Source organism: Bubalus kerabau, chromosome 6 (genome assembly GCF_029407905.1).
Source record: "Bubalus kerabau isolate K-KA32 ecotype Philippines breed swamp buffalo chromosome 6, PCC_UOA_SB_1v2, whole genome shotgun sequence".
Classification (NCBI taxonomy): domain Eukaryota; kingdom Metazoa; phylum Chordata; class Mammalia; order Artiodactyla; family Bovidae; genus Bubalus; species Bubalus kerabau.
In genome coordinates, this window is record NC_073629.1 from 31,542,410 (window position 1) to 31,569,950 (window position 27,541).

The 27,541-nt window shown below is 49.1% G+C and overlaps 1 protein-coding gene and 1 pseudogene across 2 annotated transcripts; one reads left to right on the plus strand and one right to left on the minus strand.

Moving 5' to 3' along the window:
* Positions 1 to 260: 260 nt before the first annotated feature.
* Positions 261 to 27,541, minus strand: MOV10 (Mov10 RNA helicase). 2 transcript variants are annotated; one of them, XM_055584717.1, is made up of 21 exons: positions 27,432 to 27,541; positions 27,111 to 27,312; positions 10,951 to 11,124; positions 10,403 to 10,638; positions 9,956 to 10,214; positions 8,496 to 8,630; positions 7,709 to 7,877; positions 6,605 to 6,759; positions 6,159 to 6,335; positions 5,903 to 6,050; positions 5,074 to 5,232; positions 4,713 to 4,816; positions 4,445 to 4,542; positions 4,136 to 4,352; positions 2,891 to 3,008; positions 2,489 to 2,680; positions 2,197 to 2,271; positions 1,205 to 1,330; positions 1,033 to 1,121; positions 535 to 656; positions 261 to 445 (listed from the first exon to the last, which is right to left on the minus strand). In XM_055584717.1, the coding sequence occupies exons 2-21, from the start codon at positions 27,245 to 27,247 to the stop codon at positions 354 to 356; spliced, it is 2,982 nt and encodes a 993-aa protein (XP_055440692.1). In that variant the 5' UTR covers positions 27,248 to 27,312; positions 27,432 to 27,541; the 3' UTR covers positions 261 to 353. The 2 variants fall into 2 exon arrangements, with proteins under 2 accessions (XP_055440692.1, XP_055440691.1); XM_055584716.1 differs by having other exon boundaries at positions 10,921 to 11,124.
* On the plus strand, positions 11,967 to 17,525 carry LOC129655814 (signal peptidase complex subunit 1-like; annotated as a pseudogene).

Here is a 27,541-nt window from a genome sequence, read left to right on the forward strand (position 1 = left end):
CTCCTGGCCAGCAGGGTGGAGTCTTGGAGAAAACGATGAAGTCATTCCTGGCTCTGGGCCTTGGAGGCGGGTGAGGGGAGTGGTCTGGAGAACAGGCTAAACTTAGAAGCCTGTGGGTGGCTTCAGTCACCTCCCACTGGCTTTCCTCCCCGGAAGGGGGGGGGGTGGGTTTGGCCTTGGGCAGGCTGTGGCAGTTCCACCTTCCCCTCTGGGGTCATCTTGGGAGTTTAGAAAGCTGGGGCCTGGCTGAGGAGACAAGAGACTTTGGCAAAGAATAACATTTTTTTTTTCCAGTGGTACTTCCTCCCCCTTCCCCCAATTGTTAGCAGCCTACGGGGTCAGGTAGGCGGTCCTCAGAGCTCATTCCTCCACTCCGGCTCCACTTGCAGGGACAGGCCCTCTTCACCCTCCCGCTCCTGGGGGAGGTAGTCATGACTTTTGAGTCCTAGAAAGAGAGGGGGTGAGCTTTGTCTTAGTCACTTACCTCCTCCCTCAGCACTGCCCCCCTTCTGGCCCACCCTGGCCCAGCCATACCTGAGGTAGAGGGGCTGAGTTTGCTCAGACCTTGGAGTAAGTTCTGCCCCTGCTGCAGGTCCAGTTTGGCAGGGAAGGGGCACCCAGTATATCCCCCGTTTTCTTTACAGAACTCCAGGAATCTGTGGGGTACAGGAGCATTCATACACAGCTGCACAGGGCTGGCCGAGTGCCTGCAGAGGCTGGACACCCAGCCTGGGTCCTGCACACCGGCCTATGCCTGGGGGCAGGTTGCTTAACCTTGGCAAATGGAGATGTTAAGATAAAACAGATGGAAGATTACCTGAGCCCCAAGGGTGCTTCATAAAACTACAGCTCTCCTAGGCTAGGGGGTGGGTTACTGACTCAGTGGACATGAGTTTGAGCAGACTTTGGGAAATAGTGAAGGACAGGGAAGCCTGGTGTGCTGCAGTCCAGGGGGTCTCAAAGAGTCGGACACAACTTAGTGACTGAACAAGGCTTGTAGCCATAAAAAGGGATGGAGGGTGGGATGCTCACACTTTCCAGTCGGGGTCGTGGCCCAGCAGGAGCGGGTTGCCCACCACGATGAGCAAAGCCTTGGCCCGGGTCACTGCCACATTGAACCTCTGGTGAGAAGAGGTGGTGGGGGTCACAGCAGGGAAGGGCACCCTGGAAGGAGGAGTGCCCACCAGCCCACCAGCCCTCCAACCTTGGGGTTCTTGAGGAAACCCAGGTTAAAGTCCAGATCCAGCTGCACAAAGTTCTGGCTGCTCCGAACGGTGGAGATGAGGATGACGCTGCGTTCCTGGCCTTGAAACTCTTCCACAGAGCCCACCTAGAGGGGAGGGAGGCAGGGCCGGAGGCACTCAGCAGGGGACCCAGGAACCAGCCCCGCCTACCAGAGCCTGAGGACAGTGGAGGGAGCCAGGAAAGAGGACAGGACTATGCTATGCTGGCTGAAACCTGAAAAGTGAATCCAGTTAAAGTGGTGGGAACTGGAAAGACTTCTAAGCAAAGAAAACAGGATTCCAAAGAATACTAACTCAGCAGAGTTTTTCAGACTTTCCTGAAGATAATCACTCAGTACTTGTTTAAGTAACTCTAGGCCCTAACCCAGACCGCCTGAATCAGAATTTCCACTGGAGAGGCCTCTAACTCCTAAAGTACCCATTTTCAACCCTGGCTTCGCAGATCGCAGATCACCTGAGGAGCCATAAAAGAACAGCTGCCCTGGCTCTGCCCCCAGATAGCTGTGTTAATTGGTTGGGTGGAACCCTGGCCCTGGCAGCACTAAAAGCTCTCCAGGTGATTCTTATCTGAGAAAGAGTGGAGCTAGCTGTCAACTGACTCAGGGTGGGCGAGGTGAGTGGGGACATCATCACAGGACAGGTCGGGCTGGCTAGGGAGACTGGACTTTATCCTTAGGGTACAGACTTTAAATCAGCCTGATCCCAAGAATCCTTCGGGGTAATTGCTAAACACACAGGCTTCCTGGCCCCAGCCCAGACCTACAACTTGGGATCTCCAGCAGTGAGAAGCCAGGGGAAAGCCCAAGTCTGCCTCAGGCAGCGAGGGTGGGGCAGAGGCTGGGGCTGTCCCAGGAACAGTAGGGCAGGGACCCAAGGAGGTGTTTGGAAGTGGGGGAGCGAGGGAAACAGAAGTCGGGGGGGGGGGGGAGTGTGAAACAGTGGTGACGGTCACCTTCAAGTCCTTGATGTCGTCTAGTCCCCGAAGCTGCTTGTCAAGTTTGGTGATGCAATAACGGATTTTTTCCACCTGGAAGATGGGGACAGGTGCCTTTCTCTCCTGCCATTACCCCAGCACAAGAGGGAGCCAGGCAGGAGGCCAGGGAGCTGGGGGGCAAAGAGGAGGTACAACTGACCTCTGAGCTCTTCTGAGATATGGGGCCGGCAGAGAGGCCTGAGCTGGAGCCTCTGCCTAGCGGTCTGGCTAGGTATGGGAATGTTCCCTTGATGGGAACTGAGGGCCTGACCTGCTTCCGGTATGGGGAGATGACGCCCACACTTCGGGGGCTCAGACGAGCTTTGCCCTTCTTGGAGGAGGGGGCCAGGAGCTGCTTCAGGTAGGAAGTCACTGTGGCAGCCTCTTCTGGGTTGAAGAAGGACGGGCTGTTGCCCTCACGCTCATCCTTGCCCATTACACCGTGAAAGATGATGGGAAAGTCCTAGACACAGGGTTAGGGGAAACGTTCAGTTGGACCTCCCAGATTCCCTTCCCTTCCACCCCCAAACCCTTCCAGGGAATGTGGGATCCCAGGTAACTAAGGGCAGGGCTTGTGGCTTCCATTCAGAGACTCCTGCTACCCAGACCCTCAGTAAGAGGGAGCTGGGGTACAGGTGGGGGGAGCCTGAGCCCCAGCCCTTCTCAGCCTCACCTGTCGAGGCAGACCCTCCCAGCGGCAGAAGCGCTCTCGGTCAACGACATCCGCACAGGCCTGCAGCTCCCCATCATAATACAGCTGGTTAGGAACGTCCAGGATGGTGGGGTGAGACCTAGGAGGAGGAGGAGGAGGAAGGAAGAGCAAGACCAGACAGGGGCAGGCTCCCCTCCACCCACTCAGACACTATCCTGTCCTGCCCACTGCATAATAGACTCATTCAGTTACAGCTTTTGCAACTGGGCACTAGGAGACCTGGGTTCGATCCCTGGGTCGGGAAGATACCATGGAGCACGAAATGGCAACCCACTCCAGTATTCTTGCCTGGGGAATCCCACAGAGAGAGGAGCCTGGTGGGCTACAGCTCATGGGGTCGCGAAGAGTCGGACATGACTGAGCGACTAACACATACACACTTAACCACAGAAAGCAGAACCAAATGTGGCTCCAGAAAGCATCCAATCCACAGATTTCAAATTTAAAAGAAAACACCAAGAAATTAGGGACCCATTCTCAAGTCTCAACTTTGCCAAGGAAGGATAATACAAAAACACGTATCACTGACTATCACCATTACTGGATGAGATAATGTGTTTAAATAAAAAAATATGGAGGAGGAAATGGCAACCCACTCCAGTATTCTTGCTTGGAAAAGTCCATGGACAGAGGAGCCTGGCGGGCTGCAGTCCATGGGGTTACATGACTGAACACGTGTGCATGAGGGCGGAGGGAGATGGGTTGGTACCAATAAACTGGTAGAACTAAAAAAAAAAAAAAAAAAAATACAAAAATACAAGCAGTACTAACCCAACAGCAAACATTTATTTGCATTCTTAGTGGAATCATCTAAGAAACTAAAGATTCTTAGTGGACTCACCTAGGAACCCAACTGAGCATTTCAGATGCAAAACTCACTGACTAAAGGAAGTATACAGCTCTTTAACTTGCATAATCATTAATTGTCTCTATTATTCTCATTTATCCTTGGATTGCCTAGAAACTTCACCAGGGACCTGCCTCAGACATAGTCCAGTGTCTGGGAGCCACTGACCATGCCCTGATATACAAATAGGCAAACTGCTCTAGAGCGAGGGCACTTACTAAGTCACACTATCTACAAACAGCAGCGATGGGACCGCAGAGGAGACCTTCCAGTTTACAGTCTTTCTGCACTGTATAGTCTCTGAGCAACAGGACTGTGGGATGGAGGCTACAGCCGGGCCGGCGGAGGGTGTGGGGTACCTGTAGTTGCGCAGTAGCTTGGTTATGAACTGGGGGTTATAGCCATCCGGGCCCTTCTTGTATAGGGCATTGAAGGTGAGCAGCCGCTCCAGCAGTGAGTACCCCAGCCCATGCTTCTGGGTCAGCGGGCAACGCAGCACAGGCCCCAGCTGCCGAGGGTCTCCTGCCAGCACCAGCTGCCCTCCTGGGTTGTCTGCTTCTTTGACTTCAATCAACCCTGGAAAGTGGGGAGTGATGGGGAGAAAGGTATGTGGTGGGACCTCTCTGAAGCCATGTGGGGCATACTTGCAGCCCCCTCAAACCCCTCACCTGCTATGGCCACTAGGCTCTCTGGCTCCATGGCATGGCCAGCCTCGTCGATGAAGATGTGTGTGAAGTGATCGATGGGAAACTGGGCTGAGACCAACCTGGGAGGGGTCAGGCCAGGCAGGGGTCACACCCAGACTGTCAAACCTGAATGCTTACCTAAGCCGGCCCTCCCCCCAACTCCCCAGGAACCATCCTTCCCCATTTCCCCAGCCTGCCACCTCTTTACTAACACAATATTAAGAGATGTACACACACACACACTTCCCACCTGCTGGCAGTGATGAGCGTGGTAATTAAGACGCGATATTCCTGCAGCTTCTTCTTGGAAGGAAATACAAAATCCCCCTTCTTTGCATCCCAGTTACAACAGGGCTGAGGGTTGGGCAGGGAAAGGAGTCAGCTTGGCTTCACCGCCAATTTCACCCTCACTCTGGCTCCGGGGCCCCCAGACAATTTTATTTACTTTCTCTCACTTTATACACAACTGAAACTAAAGCCCAGAGAGGGCACCTGACCCACCCAAGGTCACACAGTGAGTATCTCAGAATGAGGGTCTCCTAGTTTCCTGACCCTAGTGTTTACCCAGAGCAGCACCCACTGTCCCTTGGCCGCTTGCCTTCCCTAGGTACCTTGATGTCCTCAGGGACCAGGTGGATATCCCTGCTGGGGGCCAGGAGGCGGTAGATGGAGCTGGGTAAGTGGACCCGGAGGCGCTGACAGAGGAGGTCAGCCCCTGAGTTGGACGGAGCGCAGGCCAGGATGTGGGCTTTGGGCAAGTGCTTCACCACCTGGGGTGGGGATAAACACAGTGTGGGAAGCAGCTTCTGGTCTCCGGGTGGAGGGGTGGTGCAGAGAAGTGTGGTTGTGACTCAGGCTGGCGCAGTGTGGCATCTCTCTCCCATTGCTAGGGGAGGGAGTGACTAAAAAGGCAAGTTCTGATCCCCAGCCCACTGCAGTCCAAACAGGACTTTATGCTAGAAAACTGCTGCAGTAAATATAAAAGGCTACCATGACTGGTGCTGAAGCTCCAACACTTTGGCCACCTGAGGCGAAGAGCTGACTCGCTGGAAAAGACCCTGATGCTGGGAAAGACAGAAGGCAGGAGTAGGGGACCACAGAGGATGAGATGCTTGGCATCACTGACCAATGGACACAAATTTGAGCAAGCTCTGGAAGATGGTGAAGGACAGGGAAGCTTGGCGTGCTTCAGTCCATGGGGTCACGAGTCCTACACGACTGAGCGACTGAACACAACAACCATGACAGACATGAACTGCAACGTGGAGTCGTGCAATACTCAACACGCACACAGTGCTCAAAGCCACACTGGCCCTTGGTGCCAGCTCAGGGGCGTGCGTTTGGGGAGCTGGAAGGAAGCAGAACCTGGGGGCAGCTGCTTGGTTCCAGGGGGACTCAGAGTGTAGGTCATAGACTGTAGGCCACAGGCTCAGGCCCCACCTGCTTGATGGCTTCCACTAGGGTGACAGTCTTGCCCGTCCCCGGAGGCCCAAAGATGATGTAGGGGGCGGGGCGGGTGGTGCCCATAACGATGTGCTTCATGGCCTGCAGCTGCTCCGGGTTTGACTCCAGACTCCGGTCGTACAGCCTGGCAGAGTGCCACAAACACGATGTTGTCGAGTCCCAGAAGCCTCCCTGACCGCATCCCCTACACCCATACTTCAAGTGGCCCTGGATCCCCTGCCCACAGTCTCACTTGAGCTTCACATCCGAGGGCAGCAGTGGGACTCCACGAGAGGCCACAGGGAAGAGCATGGGCTCAAGTGGCCAGCGCCCCGTCAGCTCCAGGGCACGGTGCTGCACCCGCAGGGGCTGGCGGTTGAAAGTGAAGTTCACCTTGAAAGTCAGCCCATCCACAAAGCGGCTCAGGAGGCTTTGGGAAGAGAGAGAGAGGGGGAAGCATTCCAGTAAGGAGGGGTCGGCAATAAAAGGCCAGGACTCTTTCCATCTACCCCAACCCTACTCCCTTTCCCAGACCTGTGAGCAATCCTCTAGGAGAGGAAGCTGCTGAGGCACCTAAGGGTCCCCTGCCACCTGCTCTGTCCCTGGGGTCTCACTCACTCTCGGGAGAAACACCCTCCTCCCTTGGCCTTTGGGCCACCTGTAGACGTTCCTACAGCTCAGGGTTCCCTCAACACCTACCTGGTGGAAAAACTCAGCTTGACCCGGTCCAATTCCACCTTGTGCACAAAGCCCTTGTAGGTGACAGGGTCCTCGTGATGTGTCTCGGAGGACAAAAGGGCAAATAGGTGGTCACCCCGCAGCACTGAGGGGCGGCTCTCGGCCACCCCAGGAACCTAGGAAGCAAAAGCACCAGCAAGCTTCTAGCCCGAGACGACCAGTGGAGGGCCCACTAAGACCCCCTCCTGAAACACAAGGTCTGATGAGCCACCTCTACCCTGGGGTTCAGGGAGCTTTGCTTCTTTCCTCTTCCACCAGACAGGGCAAGAGTCAGGGGAGATGGGGAAGGGACAAGTTTGCCCAAGCTGCTCAGAGATGCTGAGTCCAGGAGTCCTGGCAACCCTCCAGGGCACGATTTCAAGACCCAGGGGTCAGGTTCCCAGTAAGTCCAGCTGCCCTCTTGGCCAGTTCAGTTTCTACTCTGCCTTTAAAATCTTGTTCAAAACTCAGTTTCTGCAGGGAACTTTCCCTGATCATCCTCACTTGCTGTCTCTTCTCACTTGGTGCCTTTCTCAGCAAATGGGTGCAGGAATCCGTTCTCATGTGCAATTCTGGACTTATGTATACACATTCAACATCTAAGAGCTGGCGAGGGTCTCTAAGAATTATCTTCCAGACTTCCCTGGTGGTCTAGTGGTTAAGAATCCACTTTCCAATGCAGGGGACTCGGGTTCGATCCCCAGTGGGGGGAATGAGGATCCCACATGCCGCAGGGCAACTAAGCCTGCATGCGGCAATGAAGATCCAGTGCAGCCAAAACACCCCAAACAGATAAACAAAAAAGAACACGAATCATCTAGTTCAGCTCCATGCTTTTCAGGTGAGCGAACTAAGGCCCAGAGATAACGAAAGACTTGCCCAAGGTCACAGAGCAAAGCCTGGGCTAAAACCCCTGTCTTCCCTATTACCCTGCTCTGACGCCTCTTTTGGGGGGCCCAGATCCCTACTCTGCTCCTTGCTGAGCCCTCTGGGACAGGAACAGCGTCATTAACCTTTTGTTCTGCCCACAGTCTGTGGGTTGGCTAACTTGAGTCCATCCTCCCTACTACCAATCCAAGCCCTGACCTCCAACGTGAGCAGACGGGGGTTCCGGTCTATGGGGTCCCAGGTCATGGGCACCGACTCCAGGTCATAGTGCCGGATGTCGTGCTCCATCTGCAGCTCCTCCAAGTGCAGCAGCAGCCGGAGCTTCACCTCGTAGTTCCTCCACTTCAGGGCTGTCTGAAGCTGGGCCCTGGCAGTGATGGGTGAGGAGGTGGGAGGGGAAGGATAGGAACAGGATGGGTCAGGCAAACGCCATGTCCCGGAGCACCTCTCCCTCTGCAGCCCTGAGACTATGAAAACGTCAGGAATCAGGGAAGACTAGAAGAGCAGAGAAGCAGATGGGGGTCAGAGGCCTCTAAGAAGGGAGTCCCTGCCCACCAACCTCAGACCTGCGTTGTGGATCCTGGAGCTGGAAACACCCTCTCTCAAAGATCCTCCCATGACTTACACCCTCACTTCATTCAAATGTCATTCTCCGCTCAAATATCACCTTCTTGAAGAGGCCAGGACTAGCTGTCCTCTGCAAAACAGCACAGCCTACCCTTTACCCTGCTTTAACTTTAGTTAGTTCTTCATAGTACTCATCACTACATAAGATGAGAAATGCTCACTTTCCCCAACTACAATGTCAGGGCCATCATGTGAGTGATTCACCTTGAATGCAGCCTGGCACATGGTGTGTTGGCCAATCAGTGGATGAATGAACTAAGCATGGGAGGCTGAGGACAGAGGCATGGGGCAGAAGCAAGAAGTGAGCAGAGAAGAAACATATAAAGCAGTGTGAAGGGTGCAGAGGGATGGTACTTACTTGATCTCAGCAATCTCCTTCGGGGCAGTGAAAATACTTGTTCCCCGAAGAAGGACGGGGAGCAGCTGTCTGAGGCGGAGGGGTGGGTAGTATGTTCCCAGTGGCAAACTGAACTCCAGGTCATAGTTCTTAGCACTGCAGGAGGGGGACAAGAAAAGCCATTACAAACACAGAGACCCTTCGCCTTCAGAGACTCTGAGAAGGCCCTTCCCTGGGGGAGGCACAAAGCCCTGCTTCAATACTATTGCTGAAAGGGGTCAGTAGCCTTTGCCCTAGAAGAGAGGACTCACTGTCTCATGAGGCTGCTCATACCAAGGCTGGACCATTTTCATTTTTAGAAAGCATGATACTTGAAAGCATTAAAAATAATAATAATAATAATATATGGAATTTCCTGGCAGTCCAGTGGTTAGGACCCCACACTACCATAGTAGAGGGGGGTCTGTCTTTGATCTCTGGTTGGGGAACTAGGATCCCACAAGCTGTGAGGTTATCTATATACATATATAAATAATACATGTTCATTAGAGAAAAAAAAAATCAGAAAATAGGTAATTAATAAATAAATGGGTAAATAAACAACATGCTCACCATCCAGGGATAACCACTGTTAACTTTTTGATATGTAGCCTTCCAGACATTTTTCTTTGTCAATATGTATTATACAAATATATTTTAAATTAATTAGCCAATTAATTAATTAACTTCTTGGCTGTGCTGCATGGTTTGTGGGATCTTAGTTGCCTATGAGGGATAGAACTTGTGCCCCCTGCAGTGAAAGCTTGAAGTTCTAACCACTGGACCCACAGGGAATTCCCCTATACATATATTTTTAGCAGAAAGAGCACAGTGGTCTCACAGTTTGCTTTTATAGCTCAGTATTTTGTGAACACCTGGACATATTAAAAAGAGATGTCTACACATATGATTCCATTCATATGACATGTCCAGAAGAGGGAAATCTATAGAAAGTACATGAGTGGTTGGTGAGGGCTAGGAGGCGAGGGGGCAGAGGGTGGGGCGGGGGGGCAAAACAGGTGAGAACTAAAGGGTATGGGCTCCTTTTGGGGGTGATGAAATGTTCCAAAATGGATTGTGATGATGGTAGGGCCTAACTGTGAATATGTTAAAGAAATCACAGATTGTACACTTTAAAGGAATGAATTGTATAGTATGCAAGTTGTTTCAATAAAGCTGTTATGAGGGGGAGGGGGAGAGGGAGAGGGAGAGGGAGAGGGAGAGAGAGAAACATGACCACCCCAGCTGCCTGATAATCCTTCATACAGTCAAAAATACTTGAAACTTTTCCACACTGTCCTCATATCTGCTTTTCTTCTTAGACAGAAAAGGTCTCTGAGGTCTGGAGGAGTGAAGAACTCACCGTTAGGAAAGGGGCCCACATGGTGATGTGGGGAGGGACCCCCCCCCCCAGCCTGGACTGGGCTGGACGGAGGACTTACCGGTCGGGTCTCTCTCCTTCCTCTATCCGCCTGGTCACCACAGGGTTTCGAGAGACCTGGGTCCGCTTGAAGGGAGTCGTGGGTTTCAGCTGTGCTGCCAGGGGACTGTGGGCCACGGCAGCTAAGAAGCGGGCGATGTAGAAAGTGCCAGCTCCTTCTGAGCCCGGCTCTCCAGGGCCCAGCAGCTCCCAGAGCACTGTGGCTGGGAAGTAGCCCACAAAGCTGGTCTTACAGTGAACATGGAGCTCATAGCATTCACCTAGGAGAAGACAGCTGAGTGAGTCGGGTTGGGGAGGGAGCTGCCCAGAAGCATCCCAACCCAGACATCCCCTAGATAGCCCCTACCCCAAGGCAAGCCCCACCAGCCTGCAACAGCACATTCCTGAAGCAACAAACCCTCTTAGGGCAGGCCTCTGGCCACCAGAGGCTCTTTGAGAACCCACTCACCTGGGCCCAGGAGGCAGGGCAGCTCCTGGTCTCCATTGCAGAAGGAAAACTGGGGGGTCCGGCAGAATGGGAAGAGGTGGGTGAGGGTGACAGGCTGGGTTCCTCCATTCCGAAGCCTGAGGGTCAGCACCTCCTTGCGGTTCAAATCCAGGCGGATAAGGAGCTGTCCATCTCGGGCTTCATGGGGCCCCTGGACTTCCACATTCACCCCATGTTTCCCATGCATATACTCAGCCCTGGGGAGAGCGGGAGTCAAGGGCAGGCAGGACTGGGGCAGGAGCAGACAGGACTGGGGGTTGCCCTCGAGAAAGTCATAGAATGGGGAGGATGGCCAAGTGCCAGCTATGCTCAGGAAACCCACCTCCCAACTCAGGCCAATTAGCTCCTTCCCTGCCCTCCCCTCAGCTCTTGCAGGAGGGAGCCCCCATCCCACCCCCGCCAAGCCGAGGCAAGCCCCAGTCACACGGTTTCCCACACGCCCAGGCCCCTCTTGCACACCCCGTCACACACAAGCACACCTGTCATGAAAGATAGTGGCTAGCAGTGACCTGTGGTGGTTGCTCATTTCCAACCCCGGCTTCATTCTCCTCTTTTCTGGGAACCACACGTCGGCCCAGCGGTCGAGCCCGAAGAACCTGACTCGGGTCTTGGTGACGTAGGCCAGATTGGCAATCTTCATTCCATACAGCATGGAGGAGAAGCCAGGGGCAGGGGTCCCAAAGCTGCCGGGAGCAGAGGAGACTGGGGAGTGAGGGCCAGGGGGTGGCAAGCTGGGGAGGGCCTCTGAGAGCCACTCTGCGTGGGACAGGATGGGGCTGGGGACAGAGACTCAGGCCGGGACGGCAGGACTTCTTAATGTTTTCAGGGAAGGCAAGGGGACCCTCCCCAAGACTAAATATGATTGTTTTAAATAAGCAGCAGGTGGTGGACGTTGCACTTCTGAGGGGAAAAGTCCAATGGTGGGCTGTTGAGATGGAGGACTAAGGGAAGAGAGAGTAAAAAATGAAGAGCTGGGGCAGGGTGGGGGCAATTTGGGACAGAAAAGATATAAACACCGAAGCAGAAAGAGTTAAGGCAGAGGGGGAAGCCGAAGAAGCTGATTGGTAGGGTGGTGGTGGGGAGTGGATCCCAGGTCCAGCCCGCTGGTGAGGAGTGAGAGGGGCAGAGAGTGCAGGTGTCCAGGGTGTGTGGGCAAGGTGGCTGATCAGACAGCAGTGTCCCCCCGAAGTCAGAGGGTGCAGGTAGAACCCAAGCAGGAAGGGAAAGGATCCTTCTCCAGAGATCAAATAGCTTGTTTGGGCCTAGAGAAGGTGAAGACAGGGAAAAGTGGTCAGAAGGACAATAACCCCAAGGTTCAGTGCCTGGAATTCAGTTTAGTCAACTTGACAAACACTTACAGAGACCTGTTATGTGCCAGACACTGTGCTAGATGCTGGGGGTTCAAAGAGGCCTTGAGGAGCACGGAGGGAACACATTAATTCCAGCCCCTGCCTGGAGCTCAGAGGGGAGGAGCTCAGACTTGGCGGCTTCCCCAGGAAACAGCGTCAGAACTGAGTCCTGAAGGATGAATGGGTGTCATTCAGGCGCAGGACGGAGCACAGAGTGTGAACCGAAGTGTGGGGGCGTGAGTGAGGGGAGCTGGGGGGACCACCCACTCTGACACTAGCTGGGTCACCTTGGGTCACTGTACCTCGCAGAGCCTCACTTTGCTCCTCTATAAAATGAGGGTAACAGCAGACTTGTCTCCCGGGGTGGTTGTGTGGATCACAGGAGAGACAGACACTGTCTTGTCCACTTAGCCCAGTGCTTGGCACATAAGATCTCAGTAAGGTGCACTATGGTTAGTATCACATCCGGTCTGGTTGTACTAGAGTGAAGAGTGCAAGGAGGGATTGGCAGGAGGCAGCAGAGGTGGGCAGGGACCAGGTCTCGCATAGTTTTGCATGCCAAGCCATGAAGCCTGCACCTGACCCTGAAGGCCAGCAGCTCTCCTCCTTTACTGGCACTTAAGGGCCAGAGGACAACTCCACATGTGACACGTCATAGACACATTCACGCTCTGGACAGCTGACCACCCTCCCTCCATGCTTTGAGGGGAATGAAAGCAAATCCTAGTTCCTAGGAACCATGGCCATCTCTGTTGAACTATTAAGGCTCAACCAGCATGGTCACTCACCAGCATAAAATAAGATCAGTTAAGGTTAAGGACATTTCCCTGGTGCCCCCTGCCTATAATTCTGCCCCTCTCCCTTCCCCCATGCAAGTGAGTGACACCATTCAGAAAACTTTGAATTGGCTCTCATTTGTCTTAAAAAGATAGTAAATCATGTGAAAACACAATAGAAAATGCTCAAGAAATGTTAGCTACTATTATTAGTATCCTATTAGTAGTACTAGTAGTACTAGTAGCAGCAGTAGTAGTTAAGAGTAGTAACTTACTTCCAGCCTGCACCAGGCTACACTGTGGTTACACAACCACCCCATGTTGGTGGGTTTTAAGCAGGGGAGTGGCAAGATCATATTTGCATTTCAGATCACCCAGGCATCAGGAATGGAGGATGGATTTGCTGGAGGCAAGACTGTAGGCAGGGAGACCAGTTAGAAGAAGGCCATTGCAACCGTCCAATTCAAAGTTGACAAGGGTCTGAACAAGGCAGTGGTCAGGATGGAAGAGGAGACAGATCTGATATTTAGAATAAAAAATTAGCAGATTTTGGTTTCAGACAGGAGAGCAAATGTAGGCTGGGAAGAGGGAGGAGTCAAGGACAATACCGAAAGCAGTGGCTTGGCTTCAGGGACTATTCCTGAGATAGGAGGGAGACACAGGAGGAGGAAGAGGCTGGAGGGACATATGGATCTGGACATAGTCAATCTGAGATCCCCACGGTCCACAGGCAGCTAGCTCCATGAATCAAAAGCTGAGAACTCAGGCCAAAGTCAAAGCAGACCCTAAAAATAGGGAGACGTCAATAGTATTTACAACTACGGAAGTGTTCAGGATCTTCTCAGGGAGTGAGTCGTCTGAGAACCACTGAGGTCAGCACAACCCAGGGAGGAATAGAAAACAGAGCAGGAAGCTCCTGGAGAGGGAAGAGAATCAGGAGGAAGGCTCACAATCAGGTATCAGGCTCAACTGTTGCTGAGGGGCTGAGGCAAAGGGATTGAAATCAACCCTGGTAACTTTCATCAGGGCCCCTTGGTCAGTGAGTCACTAAGTTCCATGAATCGGCACACACTCAAATGCCACAGATGCCAGACTCCACAGGTATCTTTGATACCTGCAGCCATCTCAGGTCCTACTTTTGAGTCATTAGTATAAGAAGGATTACCCATATCCTTTTTACATGAATATTCTATAATCTACTACTCTAACCAGGGGCTTCCCTGGTGGCTCAGTGGTAAAGAAACCAGAGGCAATGCAGGAAACACGGGTTTGACCCCTGTGTTGGAAAGATCCCCTGAATGAAACGGCAACCCACTCCAGTATTCTTGCCTGGAAAATCCTGTGGACAGAGGAGTCTGGTGGGTCACAGTCCATGGGGTCACAGAAGAGTCAGATGTGACTAAGGGACTAAACAAGTCTAAACAAACAAAAGCTCATGTGCCCTGAAACACCCTGGAGCTCTCCGCTTAGTGGCAGAGAGAAAACAGGACCCTGAGGTGACTGAGCAAACCCAGGAGCACAAATCCTGTCTAAAAGGAGGAAACGCTACTTATCTCTAGAAAGAGGTTACCAGGCCCAAGATGGCCAGATCTGGCTTTTAAGAGAAGCCCAAAGTACAATTTTAAGGTGAAAGCTTCCATCTTTGGAAGCTTCTGCATTGACACACGAGCAGGAGGAACTCTGCAAGCTTTGCAGCTTCTGTGATAGGTGCTATGCCTGTGTCCTAAGTCACTTTAGATGTCGGACTCTTTGCAACCCCATGGACTATAGCCTGCCAGGCTCCTCTCTCCAAGGGATCCTCCAGGCAAGAATACTGGAGTGGGTTGCCATGCCCTCCTCTAGGAGAAAGGTACTACCACCTAAGTATTAATAGCTTTCAAATTATTCTTCATGTCTATTACCACTATCCAAGTTCACTTGGTTTAAAGTGACATCCATAAAAATTAAAAAAAAAAAAAAAATTTCTTTTTTTAAATCACAAACTTAGTACTTGTTGAAAAAAAGCACCAATTCTTGCATTAAACATCTAGTCATTTGGATTTCAAGGGGAAAAAAGATGAACAATTCAATAGAAAAACAGAATATTCAACTTAAAGAGCAAACTCCGATGACTCAGGGGTAAGAAAAGATTCTCCAAAAATACAGAAATGCAAATTAAAGTAAAAATGAAGTACCATTTTGTTTCCATGAGACTGACAAAAAAGAAGACAGTCACAACATGTATTACTATGTGGGAAAGAAAACTCTCATACATTGCTGGTAGAAAGTGGAACTATTACAACCATTTGGAAAATATCCAGCAACATCCCCTAACATTTGATATGGAGGTATCCTTTAACTCATGGGAATGTATCCATGGAAAAGAAACATACCAACATATAAGAACATATGTGCAAGGAGGCCTATTGTAAAGTCCTTCACACTGGCCAAGAATTGAAAACAAATGTCCATCCATAGGGAGATAGCTGAATAAGCTGTAAACGCTCGTACTACAGAATATCAGACAGCTATTTAAAAGAATGCATCACATCCATTTGAAAGACTAAATGTAAAAGGTTGTCAACACCAAATGTTGACAAGGATACAAAAACACCAGAATGCTCGTGCATTGTTGGATGGACTATAAAATGGTACAATCACTTTAGAAAAAGGTTTGATGGTTTCTTGTAAAGCCAAACATAACATAATACTCTGATTTTTTAATAAAAATATTATTATATTGTTCATGAAATAAAAATTCATAAAAATGTAACATGACTATAACATCTTGTGTAGACCTACCACTGGTATTTATCCAATAAAGATTTGCCGGGAGAATAGGTGAAAAAAGTATCAAGCAATTCCAGACTGTTATTTTATAGACGAAACAGGTTAACAATGCAAACACTGAACCTCTGGCTGCCAGCAGTGCTGTGTGATGGCCTGGAACATCAAGTGTCAGGTTATATGTATTGTCCAAACTTGTACAGTCCAACTGCAGGCAAGGTCACACCAGAAGACCAGTTTAAAGAAGACTTTGCGGCCAACTACCAAAACAGAGGTTAAGCAATCTGCCCAAGATCACAGTTTCCAGTACATGTATATAGATCAGGGTTTCAAGGTCATTGTTTTCAGTTTGGGGCTATTTTGAATAAAACCGCTATACACACACACACACACATATGCTTCCATGTTGGCTTAGCGGTAAAGAATCTGCCACAATGTATGAGCTATGGGTTTAATCCCTGGGTCAGCACAGCAACCCACTCCAGTATTCTTGCCTGGATAATCCCATGGACAAAGGAGCCTGGCAGGCTATACAGTCCATAGGGTCACCAAGAGTCAGACATGATGGAAGTGACTTAGCATGCATGTGTGCATATATACATATATTTTCCCCCCCACCTTGGCCAAGCGAGCTGCATGTGGGATCTTAATTCCTAGACCAAGGATCTAACCCAAGCCCTTTGCATTGCAAGCATGGAGTCTTAACCACTGGACTGCCAGGTAAGTCCCTGTGATTTATATTCATATAAGATATACTGTTGTTGTTTAGTTGCTAAGTCTGACTCTTTGCAACCTCATGGACTGTAGCCTGCCAGACTCCTCTGTCCATGGGGATTCTCCAGGCAAGAATACTGGAATGGGTTGCCATTTCCTTCTCCAGGGGAACTTCCTGACCCATGGATTGAACTCAAGTCTCCTGTTTGGCAGGCTAATTCTTTACCACTGAGCCACCAGGAAAGCCCATAAGAAATATTGGTGGTAAAAACTGAAAGAATTGGTAGTAAAATATTGGTGGTAAAAAGAAACCACTGATACACAGAACACGCGTGAATATCAAACACATTATGCCGAACAAAAGATGCCTTACATAAAAGAGTACATACTACCTGATTCCATTAAATAAAGTTCTAGAATAGATAGTATCTCAAAAAAAAAAAAAAAAGAATCAGAGCAGTGGATACTGGGTGGGTAAAGGTGAGGACTAAATAGGACAGGAGATGAAGGAATTTTTGGGGGTGATGTTATGTTTTATATCTTGATAGGGTGTTGCACACAGGTATACGGATTCATTAAAACTCACAGAATGGGACACTTGAAATCTTGTCTATTTCACGGTAGGTAAATTTTACTTAAAAAAAAAAAAAGAAGAAGGTGAACATGTGAATTCCCTGGCGGTCCAGTGGTTAGGATTTTGCCTTCTTACTGCCTACGTACGGAGTGGGTTCAGTCCCTGATCTGGGCACTAAGATCCCACAAGCTGTGCAGAGTGGTCCAAAAAAAAACCCCACTGTAAACAAATTTTTAACTCTTAGATCAATAGTTGTAATAACAACAATCATGCTGAAGTGTTCAGGGGTGAACTGTACTGGTATCTGTAACTTACTATGAAATGCATCAAAAAAATTAAGATAGCTAGATGGGGACATCCCTGTTGGTTCAGTGGTTAAGACTCCACAATTTCACTGCAGGGGCACTAGTTCACCCCTGGTCAGGGGACTAAGATCCTCACATGCCCACATAGTGCAAGATAAATATAGCAAGACAGATGGATGGGCAGGCATGTGTCAAATATTAATTAAGAAATCTAGATGAGTGGCCATTGCAACGCCCTGATCTGCAGGCCTGCAGGGCTGTGCTCAGAAGCTGACCTCGGACCCTACTGTCCCTGCGTCTTGGCTGCCCTCACTCTGCCACCCGCCTTCGTGCTTGCTGCCTCTGCAAGTGGATTACAAGGGCCAGAAGCTAGCCAAACAGATGTTCCAGGGAATTTTCTTTGTTTCTGCAATAGTTGGATTTATCTACGGGTACCTGGCTGAACAGTTAGGGCGGACTGTCTACATAGTTATGGCCGGATTTGCTGACACTTCCTCCGTGGCCTATATATAGCCAGCACCCCCTCAAGTGGGTACCTGTTCAAGACTCAAGCATAGAAGAAACCAGGGGAAAGAAAAGAGGCATGCTAAAAGTAATTGATTGGGATTTTCATGACTCAGTTTTTACTACTGCACCTGCTTTTGTTTTGTGTGACATGAGCTAAATTGGTTTTTGTGAGAAACATGCTCACCAGCCCAAACTCAAGACTGAACTTGGAGACATGAGGTATAGCAGAAAGCGAAGCTTTGTGGTCTTGCAAAATCAGGTGTCTGATGGGCAGGCACACCCACAGTCCTTACACAAAGCAAGTTATCCTAGCATGCAAGCCCCTCTCCCAGTTCCTCACTGGAGTACTATGCAGTGAACCATCTTCCTGGAAGTCACCTAGGTTTGTTCTCTTCCTCTTTATGGGCCGGGCCCTCCCTGACGTCTTGTTTCCTCCTTTCCTGTGCACCTCTTTCCGTTTTTTTATGTTTTGAATTCACCAATAGGGTGAGCCCACGTGAAACCCTTATGTTTTGAATTCACCAATAGAATGAACCCCGGGTGAAAAATCCTAGGCATCCCACCTTCCCTTTGTTTGCCAACTTTCCAGTTTTGTATGGCTAATAGCTCCTTATGACCAACCTAGATAGCATATTCAAAAGCAGAGACATTACTTTGCCAACAAAGGTTTGTCTAGTCAAGGCTACGGTTTTTCCTGTGGTCATGTATGGATGTGAGAGTTGGACTGTGAAGAAGGCTGAGCGCCGAAGAATTGATGCTTTTGAACTGTGGTGTTGGAGAAGACTCTTGAGAGTCCCTTGGACGGCAAGGAGATCCAACCAGTCCATTCTGAAGGAGATCAACCCTGGGATTTCTTTGGAAGGAATGATGCTAAAGCTGAAACTCCAGTACTTTGGTCACCTCATGCGAAGAGTTGACTCATTGGAAAAAGACTCTGATGCTGGGAGGGATTGGGGGCAGGAGGAGAAGGGGACGACAGAGGATGAGATGGCTGGATGGCATCACTGATTCGATGGACGTGAGTCTGGGTGAACTCCGGGAGTTGGTGATGGACAGGGAGGCCTGGCGCGCTGCGATTCGTGGAGTCGCAAAGAGTCCGACACGACTGAGCGACTGATCTGATTTGAATAGCTCCTTATGGCTGTTAAACCAGCAAGCTGTCATTCAAAGCTAGCTATTTTTGAAAATGGATCACTTTACATTTTTTAGTTCTTACCTTTTCCTATACAAAACATGAACTAAAAAACACTTATGCTCAACGGTGTATAGATTTTGTTCTCCCTCTATTTCATTTCTCTGGGTTTTAATTTATAAATAGTTTGGACCTTGTCTTCACAAACTTCCTCTGAAATGGAGAACTGAAAACAAAAGTAGGCAAAGTTTCTTCAGGTCTACAAAATAATGAAGGTTAAAAGCTTCATAAATGATACTACAATTTAAAGATCAAAGTTTTATAATTCATTATAAGTAGTTAGGCTGTTTTAATGTTTTCAATTAAAATTCAGTGCGATTCAAAAAAAAAAAAGGAAAGAAATCCAGGTGAGGTGAAACCAAGTATGACCCTGTGGGGGCCCTCCAGGGCACAAAAGCCTATCTGTGTCCCTCGCTGCTGCTTTGTAGAAATAGACTTCATTCAGCCTCCTTGACCTTCCCAGCGTTCCAAGGGGCAGATTCAAACAGTTGTTAATCAGGGAACAGAGGGAAATATGGAAACAAGGTGGGGAAAGGGGATGTGGGGGGTTTGCAGTCAAGAAACAATAGTGCAGCCTTGGGGCAGGGTCCTATTTCCTCCTCAAGGAATACACATAACAATAGCTTTGCCTGCTAGGAACTAAGGCCACCACCCAGGTGGATGACAGTAATTTCAGGCAGAGCACAATATTCCTGGAGCACCACCCTGTTACCTCACCACTAACCAATCAGAAGAAAGTCACACACCCTGCAGCCCTCATTCCAAATTTTGCCTATAACAACTTCTAGAAAACCCTCAGGGAGCTGCCTAAATCACCTGTTTTCTTTGCTTGGCTCTGTAATAACCCTTTCTCTGCTCCCGACTCTGACAGTTTGGTCTATTTGGCGTCATATATGCGTGGGGCACACCAATTTGTGTTCAGTAATAAGGGTATATGGTTGTTAAATGTCACATTATTTCAACTTTTCATTATGTTTGAAATTTGTCATAATAAGATGTTGAGGAAAAAACCCAATAATGCAATGAGAAGAATATACCAGACAATTAGGAGTCATTTCCATGATGCATTGACGAGTAAGAAAATCGGGAGATGGAAAATGTGTATAACATGATCCTTTTAAAATAAAACAATAACAAAAGTACCCTAATTGATATGAGATACCTTAGTGTAGAACAAAATGTGGCAATGTAGGTGGGATGCTGATATGAGAGATACCTGCGTACTGATTTCAAAGTTGTGTCTGACTCTGCGACCCTATGGATTGCAGCATGCCAGGCTCCCCTATCCTTCACTATCTCCTGGAGTTTGTTCAGATTCATGTCCATTGAGTTGATAATGCTATCTAATCGTCTCATCCTTTGCCACCCCCTTCTCCTTTTGCCTTCATTACCTGACAAAACATTAAGGGTTCCCACTCTTTCACTCTCAACTACCTGCTTAACTGTTTGACAGTAAAGAATCTGCTTGCAACGCGGGAGACCTGGCTTCGGTCCCTGGGTCGGGAAGATCTTCTGCGGAAGGGAATGGCTACCCACTCCAGTATTCTTGCCCAGAGAATTCATGGACAGAGGAGCCTGGTGAGCTACAGTCCATGGGGTGGCAAAGAGTCAGACATGATTGAGCGACTAACACTTTCACTTTAACTGTTTGACGTATACTTCTCCAGGCTCTTTTCCTTGCATTAAAAAAATATATATTTTTAAGTACACATATTTTTTTGTGTGCTACACATACTATTCTGCAACAGACTTCTTTCACCACCATGGACACCATGACAACATTTTACCAAGCCACCTAGCTCTTTTGAATGGTGGCAGAGGATAGCACAGTATGAATGCATTGTGATGGGTTTAACTATTTGTTCAGCAATAGATAGCTAGGGTGCCAAAAATTTTTGGCTATTTCAAATGTTACAATAACCATCCCTCTGGGTCAAAGAGAATGAAGAAGCTTTACTTTGATGTGTGTGCACCCCTGCATTTAAACTGTGGTCAATCACTAGACCACCAGCAAAGTCTTGAGATTTGTATTCACATAAGAAATACTGTTGATGTTGTTAGTCGCTTAGTTGCGTCGGACTCTTTGGGACCCCATGGACTGTAGCCTGCCAGGCTCCTCTGTCTATGGAATTTTCTAAGTCAGAATACTAGAGTGGACTGCCCTTTCCTCCTCCAGAGGATCTTTCAAGCCCAGGCATCATCAGAGTTGGGTCTCCTGTGACTCCTGCATTGGCAAGCAGACTCTTTCCACTGAGACGGCTAGGAAGCCCCCTTTACTTTGATAAGTTCTGCCAAATTGTCCTTTAAACAAGTTGTACAAACTTACATTCTCACTGAAAAGAATTCGAGAAAATCCCTTTCCTAGACCCTAACACCAGAAACCTTCAATCCTTTAAATTTTTGACAATCTGATAAGCAAATGAATGGTTCAGTTCAGTTGCTCAGTTGTGTCCGACTCTTTGCGACCCCATGAATTGTAGCACGCCAGGCCTCTCTGTCCATCACCAACTCCCCAAGCTTGCTCAAATGAATGGTACTTTGTTTACATTTTCATTTCCCTGATCACGACCATAATCAAGTATCTTTCCTTCTGTTTATTAGTCATTTGTATTTCCTCTGTGAACTGCTTGATGATCTCATCATTTTCGCAAGCCCTATGAACTGTTCCTCCTGCTTCTGACTCCACACCTCTCTAATGGTCCATCCCTTAAGAGTCAGCAGGAAGTGAAAGTGAAAGTGTTAGTCACTCAGTCATGTCAACTCCTTTGCAACTCCATGGGCTGTAGCCCACTAGACTTCTCTGTCCATGCTATTTACTGAAGTGGGTTGCCATTCCCTTCTCCAGGGTATCTTCATGACCCAGGGATCAAGCCTGGGTCTCCTGCACTGCAAGCAGATTCTTTACCATCTGAGCCACCAGAGAAGCTCTATAGAGTCCACAGGAGTTATCAGCAAACACAAATCAGATCATTTCCCCCAACTTGACTCCACAGACTACAGGACTAAATCTAACCCTTTAATATGGCTCTCCTGAATGCTCCACCATTAAAAATGATACATCAACAAAAACAGAAAACATTTATTAAGCACTTACTACCTGCTGTTCTAAGAAGCTCCTTGCATTATCTCATTTACTCCTCACAACAACCCTTTGAGGCAGCAACTATTATCATTCCATTTTAGGGAAGAAACTGAAGGACAGGTTCCCACCCCACACCCATTCTAAATGGCAGCCCAGCCATCCCAGCTATTGTACCACCGCACTCCCCTCCAGACTTTTCTGCCACAGTTGGATATCCTGGGTGTGTAACACCCTGCCCCTGGCCTCTGTTGCTTGTTAGGTGGAAGATGACTAAATTTTTAGACCTGGTTCAGGAAAGCCTACTAGCCTGAGGAATGGTATTTCAAAACACAATATCAGATTGTTACTGGCAGAATAGCCATTCCTCAGTTCTTGTCCTCTTGAGGCAAAGAATTCAACTGAGAGACAAAGCAGTTTCAAGCAGCAGGAGTTTTTAGGTGAAGCGAAAGTATACTCTTGAGAAGGGAGGAGAGTTGGCTGTCTGGGAACCAGAAGCAGCCCCGCAGTGAGGGCAGGGTAGGTTTTAACAGAAGGGTGGAAAGTCCTTCCTGGTGTCCTGAGGTACCTGACTGACAAATTGATCGACAGCTTTAGGTTATTTAACTTTTCTAATGTGCAGGAGTTTACCCATAAGCACCCAGGCGAAACCTATGGGGGCAAGGGGGAGGTACAAAAAATTGCAATGCTGATTTATTATAAAGATAGCATAATGAACCTCGGGTTACTCTGAGTCACCTCTTAGGTCTCGGTGTACCTGAGCCAACTGGTGATGGTGGTTTGAAAAGCCCTACTGTGTTCCTGACATCTTGCTTGGTCCTGAAACTGGCTGGAAACTTAGCAGTTCCTAACGAAAAAAGGGAGGATGTCTGGGTGTGTTCTGGTCACCAGTGTCCAGGTGCGGGGGGAGGGGGCAAGATGGCTCCTTCCAGAATGGGGCAGGACCTGCTCTTGTCTGACTAGCTACCTAAGAAGTGATCTTAATGGGACTTCTAGTTCTATGTTTTACAAACTGGATTGCAGCTCTCAATGGGTAAAGACCAGACCAGGGCTTTTGTACAACTGAAGTAAACTAGAATAAAAAATATCAGAAGTTAGGGAATGAGGCCAAGCTTTGTTTTAAGGACACATACTGTTCTGTGAAAGCTGTGTATACCAGACCCTATATTAAAAAGCAGAGACATTACTGTGCCAACAAAGGTCCATCTAGTCAAAGCTATGGTTTTGCCAGTAGTCATGTATGGATGTGAGAGTTGGACTATAAAAGCTGAGCACCGAAGAATTAATGCTTTTGAACTGTGGTGTTGGAGAAGACTCTAGAGAGTCCCTTGGACAGCAAGGAGGTCCAACCAGTCAGTCTTAAAGGAAATCAGTCCTGAATATTCATTGGAAGGACTGATGCTGAAGCTCCAATACTTTGGCCACCAGATGCGAAGAGCTGACTCACTGGGAAAGACCCTGATGCTGGGAAAGATTGAAAGCAGGAGAAGGGGATGACAAAGGATGAGGTGGTTGGATGGCATCACCAACTCAATGGACATGAGTTTGAACAAACTCCGGGAGATAGTGAAAAACAGGGAAGCCTGGCGTGCTGCAGTCCATGGGGTTGCAAAGAGTTGGACATGACCGAGCGACTGAACTTACTAAGTGACTGAAAGTAAAATGTAAACTTCTACTGTGGATAGAGGTCCAGAATGATCTTTCTAAAAACACTGATTCTCTCAGTGTCCTACTTTGCAAGTTTTTGTGCTTTCCTATTTCTGTTAAGATTAAAAACAAAAACCCCACATGACCTCCCCATGGCCTACAATGGCCCACCCAATCCAGCCCCTGTCTCCCTCTGACCTCATGTCACCTGTTCACAGGAGTTCACCCCCAGCCTTGGAGGTGCTACTTCCTCTGCCTGAACTGCCCTCCCCTTGTCTTACATCTGCTAACTCCATTTATCATTCGAGATTCTGCTCAAACATCACTTTCTCCAGTAACTTCCGGTTCCTAGACTAGGTCAGGTCTCCAAGTCATAGTCTCGGGCATCCTGGGCTTTTTCTCACAAGTACTTATCAGACCAGTAGTTAAATAAGTTTTTTTTTTTTTTTTTTTTTAAGTATTTGTCTTTAATTGCCTCCTTCTTCCTTAGTTAAGTTCCTTCTGTGTATCTACAGCAATTCAGTTTTGTTTTGCTCATAGACAGCATTCAGCCAATATTTATTAAATAAAAGAATGAGCCTCTTGCCCAAGGCAGGAATGATCTCCTCTCAGAAACTTTCTCATGATGCCAGTGCTTATTCCATAACGGACTCCTAACCAGCAATGTTAATGATAGCTGCCACTTCCAAAGCCCATGCACTCTGTTACCAGGGGAAATGCCTTACCTATGATATTTTATTTTGGCCTCACACAACTGAGAGAAAGGCAGTATTTTACACACTTAACAGTTAGGGGAATTTAGATACGTGGTTAAAATCAAATGCAACTAGTAAGTGGCAGAGTCAGAATTTGAACTCCAGCTATGGAAACTTGATCCTAGCTCCTGAGGCTCAGAATGACATGTTTATCTACACATCTGCCACTCCCTACTAGCCTACACTCTTTAGAGGCAGGAACCAGGGCACAGGCAAATAGTAGAGCCCCCATTAAATATATTTGCCAAATGAATAACAAGAGGTGGGAAAAGTTAATAAGAGTTGAGAGCAGGGTACTTCATAAAATTATAAAATAACCGATTAATAGCTGGAAGGGACCTATTCTTCTCAGTGGGGGAAGCGCCCAAAACTCCTGATACAGGGTGACTTGCTATAGCCCCCCTACAACCTCTTCCCTTGTAGATCAACTCTACTTACTAACTCTTTTAGATTCTGGGAAGCATTTATTGAGCATCTAATACATACAAGGCTCCACGCTGGAGACTGAGGGAAGGCTCCAACATGATGAAAGGCCTGTCCCCGTGTTCAGAGGCTCTACAGTGTGGTGGAGAGATGCGCTCTAACACAAGGTAGGGTGTCACCCAGCTATAATCAGGCTTCGAAGAAGGAGCAATGAGAGCCCAGAGAAGAAGCAATGAATTTCCATTGGGTGGATGAGGGTTGAGGTCACAGCAGAACGTTCTCTCTAATCAGAACAGAAATCTCTTCCACGTGGTGTATTTTTTTTTTTTTCTTTCCGGCTATGTCACTTAATTCACTGTTTGTGGCATCTCACTTAACCAATCAGGGACTGAAACCGAGCAAGAACCATTAGGTCACCAAGGAATTCCCCGAGGGGCCATGTTGAGTGAACCCAGTTCTGCCTTCTGAAATGACACCAAAGTATAATCCTTTCCCCTCAGGACAGTCTTTAAAATATTCACCAATAACTACCTTGTCCTCTCCAATTTTTCTCTTTCCAAGGCCAACATTTCTCCATTTCTTTGACTGGGTTTCACAAAAAGAATGAATCAACATAGAAGCCTTTCCTCCTCCTCCAAGTACTAAAATGCTATCTAGCCTTCAAAGCAAAGGACAAGGTCAATGCCACCCTCTCTATCAAATTCCCTAATAACTACAGGGGAGTTGTATCTTACTTGCCTAAAAACAAGTACATACTAAAAAAATTACTTTTGAAATCCCTTAGATTCACTCATAATGTATGGTATATGTGGTTTCCTATATGCCTGTTTGTGGCTATCTGACAAAGCCTCTCCTTGAAGAAACTTCAGTCAGGCCCCTCTGAACCCTCTTCTGCCTTAGGCTTCAACTTTGCCCCACCCCCGAACCCTTAACGCTGTCTCAGAGAGATTCTTCATTCAAGAACCCCTCACTCCGCTGTTGGCTATAAATCCCAGCTGTCTTTGCTGTATTGAGCTTGAGCAAGAGCTCCTCCCATGGCAGTGAGTGAGTGAGCGAGTGAGTGAGTGAAGTCGCTCAGTCGTGCCGACTCTTTGCGACCCTGTGGACTGTAGCCCGTACCTACTGCAATAGTCTCTAAACAAGCATCAGAATGATAGTCTCTTTAACAGAGCCAAAAGAAGTAGTCGACTTTTGTTCAGTCGCGTTGTACCTATTTTTGTGGACACAGGTGAATTCATGGATGTGCAGTGTTGATGATGTGACTCAATGGTAATTGTTCTCTTTTTATTTTTCCTCCAGCATTTTTCTTATTATCGGTATTAGAGTCCTCATGCTATGTTACTATTTATTGCAGCATACTGTATGTATATCACAGCCTCTCCTGCTCCCCTGGCATTATGTATTTTCCATCAGTGTATTCCCCACAGTGCCCAGCACAGTGTGGGGACATAAAACAGGTCAGCGTCTTTGCTCCTTCAGGTGCTACTTAAACCCGTTAAATGTCCCTCTTAAAACGTGACAGTCATTACTGAAAACAATATTCCAGAAATGATCCAGTAAACCTGGAAAATCACTTACCTCCTGCCCCCCGCCCCAAACCACACTTCTATAAAACACAGTCTAACACTTTTTGGCTCTTATAAGCAGCCATACCCGCCTTTTGGTCTACTGAAACGAAGATCTTTTTCAAGAGGTCTGTTAGTAAGCCTAAATTCCCACCACCCAGTATTTATTTAAGTCTTTACATTTAACCCTGTTAAATTGTTTCTTGGTCTTCGGTCCAAGACCCCAAGACTGCAGCCTGTTGATAGAGGTGTTTTTGAAGCACAATTCCGTGGTTTGACAGGGAGAAGTCTCTTTGCTTTTCACTTGAATGGGAACTGGAAAGGAGGACCAAACAGCCTTTAGCCACAGGATGAGAAGGGGCCTCGAGGAGACCGGCCCCCGCGCGGGTCTCCATGGAGAAGCCACAGGTGCTAACGGAGGTTTGGTACGTACGCAGTTGGTGCCCTTTCCTTCTTCCCCGAGCTCCCTGAGACTCTCCCTCCTACACTGGGACTCTTCAGCTCTCAGGGATAGTGAACCCCCGAGGAAGCAGCCCCTCAATGAAGGGGCGGAGGTCCCCGCAAAGCTCGCGCCAGGGCGGACAGCCCCCAGCAGGAAGCTCGTTCCCCGCTCTTCTGCAAAGCCTGGGCTCCCTCCCGAGCTCCCTTCCCCCACGCCGAGCGCTTACCACCCTCAGCCCCCAACCCCCGCGGGCGGCGCGTGGACGCAGCACCCGGCTCCCCCAGACATGTCCAGCGCCGCCGCCGGGGGAGCAGGCTGTGGGGGAGGTTCTCCGCCCGGACTCGGCGCAGGGGCCCGGCAGGGGCAGAGCGGGTGGGATGCTGGCGGCGCTGGCGGCGCGGGCGGGGCGTGGGCACAGCGCAGGAGGGGGCGCTGCGCGGCCCCGGGACCCGCCGGAGCCACTGGGGGAGCTGCCGTTCTCCCGCGCCCCTGGGCGGGAAGGGTGGCCCCGCCACGGGGGTAGCGGCGGTAAGCTGGGCCCGCGTTTCGCGGCCGGGGAGTGGGCCGGCCCGTACCTGGTCTTGAAGTCCTGGTTATAAATGGTCCTCAGCCGCTCGCGATCTGTCTCCCTGTCCTGTCCCCGATCGACCAGGAAATTCTCGAATCTCTGGCCCGTCTCCCGGAGCTGCCGGCAGCTGAACTTACTGGGCATCGCGGCGGCGACTGCGGCCCAGGCAGGAGGGTTCGTAGAAATGAAACTGAAACTCGCCGCCGCGGCTGGAAGTTGGCGGTCTTAGGGTGAGGGTGCTGGAGGGGAGAAAGCCCCAACTCCGACCCCAGATCCGGCAGGATCCCTTCTCCCCCCACCAGGTTTCCCTCTTCGGTTCTTTTCCTACCTGAGCCTTCCCTTCGGTCTCTTCGTCCTATCCCCTCCCCCTCTTCCCATTAACTCTTTGCTAAGGAGTCTGACCCCTCCCTCAGGGCCCTCCCCTTACCCCAAGCTCCC